Consider the following 14,066-nt stretch of genomic DNA (forward strand, 5'->3'; position numbering starts at 1 on the left):
TCATTTGATGGTTCAATAAACTATAATTAAAAACAGGCAGTAACACAGCCAGACACAGTGGCTCATACCTGTAATGCCAGCACTTTGGGAGGCCAAGACAGGTTTATCACCTGAAGTCAGGAGTTCAAGACCAGCCTGGCTAATATGGCGAAACCCCATCTCTACTAATAATACAAAAAAAAAAAATTATTCGGGTGTGGTGGCACGCACCTATAATCCCAGCTCCTCGGGAGGCTGAGGCAAGAGAATCGCTTGAACCCGGGAGACGAAGGTTGCAGTGAGCAAATATTGTGCCATTGCACTCCAGCCTGGACAACAAGAGTGAAACTCCATCTACAAAAACAAACAAACGAACAAAAAAACAGGCAGTAACATTAAAAACATTAACAATCTGACAGGAACTTAAAACAATGCAGGTTTTTTAAAAAAAACTGTAATACTTTAAGTTGGCTCAAACCTACAGATAAAGGTGTAAATACAAATACACACACGTGCTCACGTTCATACCACATGGCTATTCACACACACTCTCTACACACATGCACCAATGTGGCCTTTGCACACCGTTTCTCTCACGTGGACACACTCGTTTGCTCATTCACATAGTCCAAAGCTCCTTACACATTCACACGCCATACTTACACACGTTTACACAACTCTTCACATATTAATCCTTACTCATGCACACTCACACACATGCATACAACCATCCTTTTACACTTCTATGCTCGTTAAGTCCTTCTCACACTTCTTATATTCACATCTTCCGTACACTGAGTCACTCCCTACACTCACACACACACACACACAAACACACAGAAGCCCTCCCTTTATCCTCTGTGGACATGCAGCAGGGTGGCCCTCAGTCCAGGGACTTCGGAGAGGGGTGGCTGAGGGGTGAGTACAGAACGGAAAAGGCAGCTACTATCCGAGTCCCCACATCTGGGGCCGAAATGTGAGTGGGGCTGGGGCAGGAGTGATGGCTGCTAAGACAACAATTCTTACAAAGTTTCTTGGATGTAAAACACTTATTAAAGGAAATTGTTTAGTATATCATTTGGTATCAAAGCACACCTGGGCTGCAGAGATCCCTGACAGGAACTAAGAGGCTGTTGAGTGACAACGTCCACCTTGTGACCTTAGCAAGCCCAGCACCCAAGTCCTGGCTTCCTTGCCTCCAGCCTCTGCACTTCTATCACCTGTCTTTCCAATCCACCCCTACTACCCAGCCCTCGGGCTCTGGCCTCCAGCCTCCATGGTACCATCCTCCATCCAGGCCCATTGTTTTCCTCCTCCTTTCTGGTGGAGTTTCTACCTGCCTACCTTCCCTCCCCTCTTCTCCATGGAGACCCAAGCCTGCCCTTTGTTCCTTATGCTCACATACAGGGTTTATTCCAGTTGATTTGAAGGTCGTGGTGTTATTCTGCCTCCTGTAATACTGAAGGCATGGCCCTTTTGGAGGCGAGGGCTAGGGATATGAGGAGGTTGGTTCTTGTCAATATCAAAGTTTTGAGGAAGAATGTAAGATTTGAATTGTGGTGGTCACCATTATCCTAGCGCTCATTGGCACTTAAGTTTATTTCCCTAAATGTGATAATGTTGTATAGAGTTTACTTCAATATTAATTCCAGCAAATCTTTACATTGTATGACAGCTTTTGAAATTTGCATTGTAATGGACAGGGAATCAGGAGAAATCAAAATCTTACTATCACTTTAGGTTTGGGTATGTTGATGTAAGCGTTTGTTCAAGTTCACAAGCAATGGAAATGATGGCACTGTCCAAGGAAAAGCTTTAGTGGCTACAGAAAATGGGTTAATGAATTGTCTTATCTTGTATTGGAGTGAGTAGGGAGGAGAAAAGTGTAAAATACAACGGTTTAGAACATTTGGTGAGAATGAGTACTATAGAACCTAAATTGCCATAGGTTACTAGTAGTAAGCATTACGCAAATATAATGACTTTAAATAAAATTCACAATTTAATCTTTCACATTTGAATTAAAAATATGAAAAATCTAGTCTAACAAGAATCAAGAAAAATTGACTCAGTTGGTCTTTTTGAAGCTGATCAAATAGAAATAACATATGTATCACAACCATATAAGAGTCATTCTTTTGGATTTTAGGCAAAGCCACTTATATTGAACTCCTTTTAAAACATGGTTTGAGGTTTGTTATAGAATAGCCTTTGGTTTTCTGTTCCTGCATTAGTTGGCTAAGAATAGTGGCCTCCAGCTCCATCTATGTTCCTGCAAAGGACGTGATCTCATTCTTTTTTATGGCTGCATAGTATTCCATGGTGTATATGTGCCACATTTTCTGTATTTGGTTTATCATTGATGGGCATTTTAGGTTGATTCCGTCTCTTTGCCATTGTGAATACTAATGCAATGAATACGACATGTTCTTACTTATAAGTGGGAGCTAAATGATGAGAACTCATAGACACAAAAAGGGGAACGACACATACTAGGACCTGTTGGAGGTTGGAGGGTGGGAGGAGGGAGAGGATCAAGAAAAATAACTAATGAGTACTAAGCTTTATACCTGAGTGATGAAACAATCTGTACAACAAACCCTCATGACACAAGTTTACCTGGTAACAAACCTGCTCATAAGTTACCCCTGAACTTAAAATAAGAGTTAAAAAAATAAAAAGATATAAATATACTCCGCGGGCAGGGGGAGAAGCCATTTCTGAATAATGTCCTTTCTGGTTTGATTACCAACTAGAATTGTTATTGTTTTAATATTTTAAAATCTCCCTGTTTTTACACATTGTCATTGATTTGAAATGCTTAAAATTAAATAAATCATGACACATTTTTTAATGAATTCCTGTGAATCTATAAAAATGCTAAATATGTATGAACTTAATGGATATGAAGAGATGCCCATTATTAATTTTTGGTTTCTTAAAAAGCAGATTGTAAAGTAGCATTTCTTTATAATTATATTTATGGATATACACACATATCTATATGTTTGTAGTGGTCATTCATACACAGTGAGATTGCCAGTGACATTTCTTTTTTATTTTTTTCCTGGATTGTTTAATTTCTGTACAGTGAACATCTCTTTTTTTATAATCAGGAAAAATACATAATATTGTTTTTAGTTAAAATTGGAAAAAATTCTATAAGCAAAATATAAAGTTTCCATCCTTTGTTTTAATAAAGGAGATGGCAGACCTGTAATCTCAGCACTTTGGGAGGCTGAGGCGGGCAGATCACGAGATCAGGAGATCAAGACCATCCTGGCTAACATGGTGAAACCCCGTCTCTACTAAAAAATACAAAAAATTAGCCAGGCATGGTGGCAGGCACCTGTAGTTCCAGCTACTAGGGAGGCTGAGGCAGGAGAATGGCATGAACCTGGGAGGCAGAGCTTGCAATGAGCCAAGATCGTGCCACTGCACTCCAGCCTGGGCAACAGAGTGAGACTCCATCTCAAAAAAATAAAAATAAAGGAGATTGCAGAAACCCTATTATGAATATATTCTTGGCAGGTTTTGTAGTTTTTTTTTTTTTTTTAATCTGAGATGAATGAGGGCACTTAAAACCTTTGTCTCTTGGTATGTTTCATTCTGAATCCTAAAAGGTATCAATAGTTTGATCAGGGCTATTTGATCAAGTTCCCAAGCTGTTTGTGCATGGTGCTCTACCTGTCTCAGTAACTTTTTACAGCACCTCTAAGCTGAAAGATAGACCTAACACTTTTATTTTAAAAGTGGCTTAGCTACAAATAACTTAATGAGTACTTATTTCCTTACAACTGGCTAACAGTGTCAGTGAGATGTGGCCATCTGTGTTTGCTTATTGGTGCTTAAAGAAGTTAGGCTCCTACCACCCCAGAGACTGGGAGACAGGGGCTGTATCTTTCTTAATGCTTACATTTCAAAGGGGTGACTCCCAGGTCCTTGAAAGACATCCCTGGGTTGTAAAAGTGGCAAATGGCTGGGAGAAGATTTACATCTGAAAGGGACAAAGAAAGAATTGATCACTGAAAGTTTTCTAAAGTAAACACTCTAAGATAAGGCAGGTCAAGGGCCTATAGTCCGCAAGAAACCTATCTAAACTGTGGTTAAGCAGAGGGGAATGTTAGTACCGTTTTAGTCCTTATAATCAGGAAAAAAAAAAAAATCCATAATATCTTTTTCAGTTAAAATTGGAAAAATTCTGTAAGCAAAACAGAAGTTCTCATCCTTAGTTTTAATAAAGGAGACAGTAGAAACCCCTCACGAATATGTTCTTGGAGGTTTTATAGTTTATTTACTCGTTAATCTGTAATGAATGAGAGTAGTTAAAGTCTTGATCTCAGTGTATCTTTCATTATAAATCCTAAAAGGCATCAAAAATCTGATTAGGGCTATTTGAGTCAATAACAAAACTTTCCAAACTTTTTCATCTATGGTGCCCTATGTGTCTCAGTAATTTTCACTATGCCCCTAAGCCAAAAGACTTTCCTAACACTAGTAATATATCCCTAACCTTAAAAAGTGGTTTAGGTCCAAAAAACTTAACAATGCCATAACAACTTAGGAGCCTTTTGAAAAAAGTAATATACATGATTTGGAAAAAATTATTTTTAATTAAACATAGTTACCTAGTATTTGGACATGTGTACCTGTTGAACACAGCACCGTTTCTCAAGACTTGAAATTAGATCAGACTTCAGAGCCGGGCGTGGTGGCGCAAGCCTGTAATCCCAGCTACTCCATAGGCTAAGGCAGGAGAACACAGGAGGCAGAACCCCTGCTTGAACCCAGGAGGCAGAGGTTGCAGTGAGCCGAGATTGTGCCACTGCACCCCAACCGGGGCAACAGAGTGAGAAGCTGTCTCAAAAAAAAAAAAAAGAGACTCTAGTAGCCTCATATTTTTGTTCAATATTGATTTCACATGGTACTTGCTTTTTAAAAAATCAGTTACTAAAACCCTGCTCCTCAAAGATAGGATGTGATTAAAGGGAATATATAATGATCTAATGTTGAAACTAAACTACCTCAAGCTAGTTAGTCACTCAGTGTTTGATGGATGTTGAGTATGACAGATATTTCTCTTGAAGACTTAAATTATCCTGGGAGTCCCTATGAGTTCTATTTTGCACCTTAGAGCACCCTGACACACTGCTTGAAATTTGTGAGCCTATACTGTGTATTCTCCTACATTCCTAGAAGTACACCTCAAGTGAAGAAAGATATTCCTCTGTCTTCCTTTTTTCTTTTCTTCTTTTATCTATATTCCTTCTTTCAGTGTTCAAACAATGTAGCAATTCAATGTGATAAAATGTTATTTCATGTATGCTGTTGATATTTCTGCCAACATATTGAATTCGTGTTATGTCACTTAGGGAAAATGAAGGGCTCTGATATAGTGAGACATGTTGAAAATTAAGCAGTCACAACTACCTGAGAATTGGCTGAAATCTGATGAATTTATTGATCTAAGGTTTAGTTCTGTGATTAAAGTGATTAACAACAGACTGAAGCATCATTAGTCATTATGTTATAGTTGACATCTGTCTTTCTCATGACCATGTATAAATGGTCAATACTTTAAGATATCTAAAAATGGAAACTGGTGATTGTATCTGCACCTTCTTTTAGGTGTTTGCCCAACTATTGTGAACACGGTGGGGAGTGTTCCCAGTCCTGGAGCGCCTTTCATTGTAACTGTACCAACACTGGTTACAGAGGAGCTACTTGCCATAACTGTAAGCGGAACACATCTGCTTTTTCTTGCCCCGTGATGGTTTCTTTGTCCCATTTCCCTTTTCACTGCTGTGTGTATATATGTCTGTTCTGTGCAAACTCAGCATCCAGTTGTTAATCCACATCTCATTTCACAAAGTAGTCCAGATAGCCTATAGAAGTACATAATATGAAACAGGTGAGAAGACAGTAGGATACTTGGCAAAGGGAAAATACATATAGAAGATGAAAGGTAGCTAAGGGTTGAAAACTAATAAAATGCAGAACGTGAATTTTCTTATTTTGTTCTATTACTTGAATTGGGCCAGCATTTTAACACTAAACTTTCTAGAAGGCACAGTACAAGTGGAAACATGCTCAGTTACCAAATTCTTACTATTCATACAATTAAACAAAGAGATTCTCAGAAACAGCCCTGGTTGGATTGGGGTGGGGTGGTTTGTGGTATGAAGATTCAGATATTCAATAGAGACTAGATGTCATAGTCTATTTGGATAGCTGTAACATAATGCCATAGCCTAGGTGACTTACAAACTGCAGAAATGTATTTCTCACCGTTCTGGAGGCTGAGAAGTTCAAGATCAAGATGCCAGCAGATTAGGTGAGGGTCTGCTTCCTGGTTCATAGACTTCTATCTTCTCACTGTGTCCTCACACGGTGAAAGGGGTGAGGGATCTCTCTGGGAAATCTTTTACAAGGGCACTAAATCCCACTCATGAGGGCTTCACTCTCATGGCCTAATCACTTCACTAAGTCCCCACCTCCAAATACCACCATATTGGGGACTAGGTTTCAACATACGCGTTTTGAGGAGACACAAACCTTCAGTCTATTGCACTAGATAATCGTTATATTATCTTGCATCCCTGTTTAATGAGGGTGATAAGGAAAAGGGTGGTAGATAATGATTAAATTATGGTGGTAGATAAATAGTTAATTTTATTCGATACTTTCTAAATGTCAGCTATGATCTAGTATTTTATATGTCCTAACTCGTTTAATTCTGATGGTCACCCTAGTAGGTGAATACTATTATATGCAACTTACTTATAAAGAAATAGGTATTAATCTACTTGTTCAAGGCTACTTAAAATAGTTGAGGCAGAGTGAGGATGTGTACATGTGACATCATCTTCTAGAGCCTGGGATAACAACCAATATCCCTTTTTCCTGTATTACAAACCATGAATTATTTTTTTCTGATGAAATGGCTTGCATGTGTTGTAAGGCCCATGTTATTTCATTGTCCAGTTGTTCTGGCGCACAAATGGGAAGACCAAAATGCCCATTTTCCCCCCATTTTTTCCAGTTATTACTACATTACTGAGCAACTGAACTCCTAGTATTACCTCCTATATCCTTCATTTAAGGTATGGGTATTAGGTACAAAGCCATCAGTCTCACCACCCTTGGTCTATTACACTATACACTGCATTGTGCTCCTGCCAGTGTTGCGATTGGAATCCTGGGCTCCCAGCTCTGGGGGCCTGCACAGAGGACCCTCAGAAGCCCTGATTCGGTGCTGGGGAAGACATTATCAAGAGAATCTCCCAGCTCTACCACTGTTGCTGGAGTCATTCCTGGGCATGAATTGTGTATACTGAGGTGCCTCATAAGATTTTTATGAAGAATATTGGCTGGTAATAAAGCCACACCTCACCTGTACACGGAAGCCAACACGTCACCTGTACCCACATGCCACGTTATTTGACCCAGGATACCCAGCTAGTGGAGGGACAGTATATTTTAATTTTTTACATCCTCCATTATCCCATGTAGTAACTAACTCAAAACAGAAAGCTATTCAGTGTTTTCATTGACTATTCATTTTAATTGTTATCAATGACGGAATCTAAATATAAACCAAACAACTCTGAAGACAAAAATTAGATAATAAATAAAGTTACTTTCATCTGTGACCCACAATTTCATCCAATAATTGAGTCTAATTTATTAGGTTCTTGAGAAGACAGCTCTAATAGAGCTGAAGGGTTTTTGCCCATAACTATTCTGAGAAATGAAGCCAGAATGACAGTCTTGGTTATAGTGGAGGGCAGAAGATGGAGTTTGTTAAAAAGCCTTATTAGGAAATAATCATTAAACAGTCATGTTATAAAAAGTCAAGCCATACACATAAACCAACAGTCATGTTATAAAAAGTCAAGCCATACACATAAATCAGAAGTCTTTCCAAGTATTCTCATCCAATCCTTTTCCACAACCAGTCCCACCACAAAGTTATGATATCCTGCCAAGCTCTTTCAAGGACTTTATGAACATATGCATGTGTACATAGAAATGTATAAACTAGTCATTTTTACATACCCACTTCAGTGCACAAAATGCAAATGTGACTGGAAAATGAACCATGCTTATATCTCTATCAGCGTGATATATAATAGGAACAAAATAAAACTGTCACACTGTGGAGAAGTGCGGAAGTAAATTTACATGATTACTTGAAATTTTGGTAACATTGAACAAATTAGCCATAGTATTTCACGTTGTCTAAACACTCATTAACATAATTTTCAAAACTAAAATAGATTCAAGGACAAATATTCAGGGGATTATTTATTTCTCATTTCACAGTATAAAATGCTTAACAGAAGTTATCAGTATATTTGGCCAAGTGTTCAATGAGAGGTGTGCATTATACACAAGTGTATTAATATGAAACCTTGTACATGGCAAATTTAGGATTATATAATTAAAAACATCCAAACATCCGATTATGGATCTAAACACATTGAAACCACTTGAGGGCATAGTTCATACAAGTATTTCTTCTGCTTTGAATTTTAATTATCTTGAGTTCTCATTACAGAGCATTGGTGGGAGTTTCTTTTGTAAATTACTCAAAATTATTGATGAGCTTTGTGAATCCCATTTGTTTTATGAAAAAATATTTTATAGTTAATTTTCTGTGAGACTAGAGTATAGTTATAACATGATTTAAAATGTTTCTGTTGTATAATTATTGGCTAACAGCAGATTATTTAAGGAAGTTACGCCGTTGTGCTTCAGACCTTAGGTTATTACAAGGTGCTACTAGAATTTCCAAAATGTGTTTCACAAGATAAGTTATGACATTATACTTATAAGGCTCCAACATTTAAACACCTACCTTCTCTTTCCTTGTTCTTCATAATGTCAAAGTAGCTAAATTTTGATTTTGACCAAGTAATTTCATTTTCCTTTAGTGATTAAAAAAAGTCATAAAATCAACCTCATTTTTTTGCTATCAAATCACTTTCATCCATATTAATTTTAAAAAAGAATGAGTTTTGTTTTAAAGTAAGTTTTGCCTTTTCTCCTGGTCAGTAATGTACATTTTAAATTTCAAGATTTGCGGTATTTCATGTCCAAATTAAAAGTTAAGAGATTCATTTCATGCTATTCCATTAATGATGATTTTTTTTCTTAAAGCTATCTATGAGCAGTCATGTGAAGCCTATAAGCACAGAGGAAATACTTCAGGGTTTTACTATATAGATTCAGATGGAAGTGGTCCCCTGGAACCATTTCTTCTATACTGCAATATGACTGGTGAGTTAATCAGCTTTTATTTTATAGTTAAATTTGCATGCATGTTTTAAATAGGCAAAATTAAAATGAAACAAGCAGAATGTTGACCTAATTTGCAACTTGATTAAAATGTGGTATTGTTCCTTAGAAAAACAACATAAATCTTTTTTTTTTTTTTTTAAGTGTTTATTTTTCTTTATTTCCTGGCCCAATTCAAATTTTACAACTTCTTCTGCATAGCTAAGTACTTAGTGTGTTTAATTTGTCTTTATTACATACGTTCTTGCAAAACATACATTGCTTTATGTGCAATGTATTTTAGTTTATGTAAATAATATTGTTGATATACATCTTTTCTGACCTACGTTAGAAAAATAGAAAATGTCAAATGTAGATGGGATTTTGTGAAAAACATAAATCTTAAAAAAATAATTAAATGGTAATGATTTTAAATGTCTTTTTTAATGCATGTGGCATCTGTGTAAAACATCTAATAATAAATGTTTCCAATTATGTCCCCAAACAAAAAGGATAGACTATTTATGGGAGAAGATTGATACATGTAAAAGCTTTGAAGAATATTTACTTTTTAAATGTATGTAAACATAAAGTTTACGTCTTCTTGTATTCTTACATAAATTAACGTAGAAATTAATAAACATGGAAATATGTTTGATTAAATTCAACATTCATCCTTAATTTAAAACACTCAACAAATTACCAATAGAAGGAAGTTTCCTTATTTTGATAAAGACCAGAAAACTTTATGGCATATATTAGTTTATAGTGGAATTTGAAAGCTTTTCCCGTTACCGGCATTAATACTATTCTCGTCACCATTGTATTGGAGGTCCTAGACAGTGCAATAAAGCAAGAGAAAGAAATGAAAAATATAAATATTGGGGGGGAAAAAGACTAAGATTCTCACTATTCATAGATAGTCAGGTTATGTATTAAAATACTCTAAACAATTTACAGATAAACTATTAGGATTATCATTGAACAACAAACATAAAATTAATTTTATTTTTGTATATCAGCAATAAAAATTAGAAAATACACTTTTAGGAGATCATATTTTCAATGGCATAAAAAACCTCAAACACATGGTAGTAAATCTAATGAAAGATGTACGAGGTTTCCACACAGATAATTAGAAAATGCCCTTTCGATGAACTAATATCCTAAATAAGTGGAGAAATATAAAATGTTCATTGATCATGCCTGTAATCCCAGCACTTTGGGAGGCTGAGGTGGGCAGATCACGAGGTTAAGACATTGAGACCATCCTGGCCAACATGGTGAAATCTTGTCTCTACTAAAAATGCAAAAATTGGCTGGGCATGGTGGCACGCACTTGCAGTCCCAGCTACTCGGGAGGCTGAGGCAAGAAAACTGCTTGAACCTGGGAGGTGGAGGTTGCATTGAGCCGAGATTGTGCCACTGCACTTCAGCCTGGTGACAGAGTGAGACTCTGTCTCAAAAAAAGAAGAAAAAAATGTTCATTGATTAGAAGACTCAATATTGTATAATATCAGTTCTTCCAAACTAGGTATTGATTCAGTGCAAACCAAAATTAAAACTCAAGCAGGGTGTTTGCTTGTAGGTTGGTGTGATTATTCTGGTGAAAATCAACAAGCATATTCTAAAATTCATGGGTAAATACGAAGAGGCAAGAAGAACCAAGTCAGTCAGTCTTGAAGAACAAATTTGAAGGATTCATCTCTGCTAGATATAGGCATTATACTGATAGGCTATGTAAAGCTGTATATAGCTGTCACAAAGATAAACAAATAAACCAATAAAAACAAAAGAGAGAATTTATAAACAGACTCACTCATATATGGATAATTGATTTATTGCCAAGGTGGCATTGATATGTAATGAAGAAAAGATGGTCTTTTCAACCAGTAGTGCTGATGGAATTTGTACTTAAATGTCAGTAAAAGGAGTATTGATCTCTTCCTCATCAAACACACACACACAAAATAGATTCTAGATGAACTGTGCTGTCCAACGTGGTAGCCACTAGCAAGTGCCTATTTAAATTCTAATTTAATTAAAATTAATTACGAAACAAAATGACTGCATGTTAAAAATTTAAACTTAAATTTAAAAATTTAACTAAAATAGGATTAAATTACAGCTGGGTGCAGTGGCTCACACCTGTAATCCCAGCACTTTGGGAAGCCAAGGCGGGGGCATCATTTGAGCCCAGGAGTTCGAGACCAGGCTGGGCAACATAGTGAGACCCCATCTCTATTTTTCTTTTTTTAAGTTTACTTTGTCAGTCTCCCTGGCTGCATTTTAACTGCTTGATAGCCTCCCGGGGCTAGTATGGAGTGTATCATTGTGGATGTAGAACCTTATCATTTGCTGAAAGTTACAATGAGCAGTGTTAGAAGTCAGTATTTTATGGAGCAAAACCAAAGGAAAAGGGCAATATTATTATACATTGAGGCAGAGGGTGTTGCAAAGGGAGATTTGGTACTTAAAATTGAAGAACATATCTTTCAGGCAGAGGAAACAGAAAGTACCAAGTTCTAAGACAGATGATCTTAACCAGGTGTGTTCAGAAAACAGCAACAAACCTAGGATAGTGGGAGTATGGTGAGTAAGTGGGGAGTAGGAAGAGTGGGGAGTAAGTGGGGAGTAGGAGGGGAAGAGTATGGGCTTCATGACAATGTTGTAAGACCTTTGGTTTTTTACTCTGAAATGAGATGAGAAGACACTGAGGAGTTTTAAGAAACGGTGGGATGCAATCTGACTTCCTTTAGTTGGATTGCAACTGCTCCTGGCTTAGGGAATGCTTCTTCAGGAGCATGGGTGGAAAGGAGTGAGGAGACTACGCATATTGTACTTTATAAGAGTTGGGAGACCATTTCAAGTAATGCCAAAATCCAGGACTGATTGTACCAGATAATAGCACTGTAGATGGAGGAAAGGTGTTAGATTTTTCTCTTTGCATAGCTATGAGGTGTGAGAAAACAAAAAGCCAAAAATAACGACACAGTTTTTGCCCTGGGTAATTGAGTGTTTGAATTGTCATTATTTAAGATGTGATCAGAAAAGGTTTAAGGTGAAAGATCATAAGCTCTGTTTTACACATTTTTTTTTTTTTTTTTAGTTTGAGAAGTCTGTTTTTCTACATTCAAACAAGATTCTGAGGAGGCATTTGAATATGGGAGCAACTGCTTCTTTATACTAATGAATGTTTAGTTCTAAAAACTGCAGGTGGTGGCAAACTCTGTGCCAACACGTATTTTGGCAGAAATTGCTATAAACTTGTATCTTCAAAGGTTTTTCATTTAACACAACTTGGTAGCTTTTATTTGTCTCACAACCATTGAGGACATTGCCCCATACACCAAAACAGCCCAAACAAATGGTGTTTCCTGCATATGTGTCTTCTCAATGAAGCTCTCCTGCCTGTACAGTACAAATGCCCAGACAGCACTGCAGGTGGTTCTCATCCAGTGCAACCACTGAGTTGGGCCAATGGAAATAATATCATCATGGATCTTCCCAAATGATTCTTATGTGTACTTAGGTTTGGGAATCACTGTTTTAGACTTCATGGTTCTCAAACTTTAGTATGCACTGGCAACTCTGGTATGTGAGAATTAAACATAACAAATGTGAGAGGAATTTACAGAGAAAAAAAGAAAGAAGACTTTACAAGTGTAAGATATGAATTCCAGTGCCAAAATGTTTTATTATTATTATTTTCCAGCTTGGATAGGTTGGATTGTGAGTGAGATTTATGTAACAATCCACCACTGCAAACCTGTAAATTCTATGTTCCCATAAATGCATCCGGAGCTATACACATACACATGTTATAGGAAGTTTCATTTTGAAATTAGACAGCAATATGTTGATAAATATCTCTAGTCTTTGAAGCTTTAAGAAACACACACACACACACACACACACACCCACCATCCATTCTCATTGTTTGCAGTCGTTGTGTTCCGTAAAGTAACCAGGAACACTGGATTGGAAAACACTGAACAAATTACCCCTGGGGGAAGCACAGTACGATTAGTTTTCTGCCAGCCTCTAGTCACAACAGTCTCATCCACCAATCAATACATAATCTTGTTTTATGTGTGTTTCAGGTTAAAGACACCTTATTTAATACATACTGTTGATTCATTAACATTGAGCTCATGGCCAAGAGCACTGTAGCTCATGCCTGAGCTAAGCTTATCTAACACACGTGTTTTCTTTCTAGGGCTCAGTGCGTGCAGCCCTCTGTGCTTAGGAACACTCGACAACATTTCTGGGAGTAGGGGGCGTTTTAAACAGCAAAATCACCAACCAATAGCACAAAAATGCAAAAAAATGTGGCACTTAATAGACTACAAATGAGATATTTGTTTATAGTATGAGAGCTGAAACAGGAAAACAGTGTTTCCTTGTTCAGCTCTAACGGGGTATGTGAATGTCAGGCAGGCCAAATTTTTGCAGCTCTGTATGTGTTCACAAATGACTGTGAAAGCATTGGGGTTACAAATAAATTTTAGCAAATTCACAAATAATGAGAATCTGTGTGTAATGAATATCGACTATATATCTTATGTTTATTATGGGTAATAATTTAGTAATTTATAGGCCATATGTATTTTTTATTATCTAAATGATAATGAAATTATCAATTTTATTTTATTGAATATATTATTCAAATTAAATCAACATTTACTTTTTTATATTACATAGCAAATTAATGTACCTTATTATAGAAGATATATCTTTGACAAACAAATTATTTGGGGAAAAAATTGTAGTTAAGACTAAACAATTCTAAGAGACCTGAAGAGTGT

The 14,066-nt window shown here is 36.7% G+C and overlaps 1 protein-coding gene across 1 annotated transcript in view; it reads left to right on the top strand.

Annotated features, from left to right (window-relative positions):
- CNTNAP4 (contactin associated protein family member 4) overlaps positions 1-14,066 on the top strand; it is a 291,788-nt gene that overhangs the window by 201,973 nt on the left and 75,749 nt on the right. Inside the window, exons 11-12 of the mRNA XM_024233533.2 lie at positions 5,608-5,714; positions 9,142-9,261. Coding sequence (XP_024089301.2) covers positions 5,608-5,714; positions 9,142-9,261 — 227 coding nt within the window. The remainder of the gene's footprint in view (positions 1-5,607; positions 5,715-9,141; positions 9,262-14,066) is intronic.

The sequence above is a fragment of the Pongo abelii genome, chromosome 18 (assembly GCF_028885655.2).
Source record: "Pongo abelii isolate AG06213 chromosome 18, NHGRI_mPonAbe1-v2.0_pri, whole genome shotgun sequence".
In the NCBI taxonomy this organism is placed as follows: domain Eukaryota; kingdom Metazoa; phylum Chordata; class Mammalia; order Primates; family Hominidae; genus Pongo; species Pongo abelii.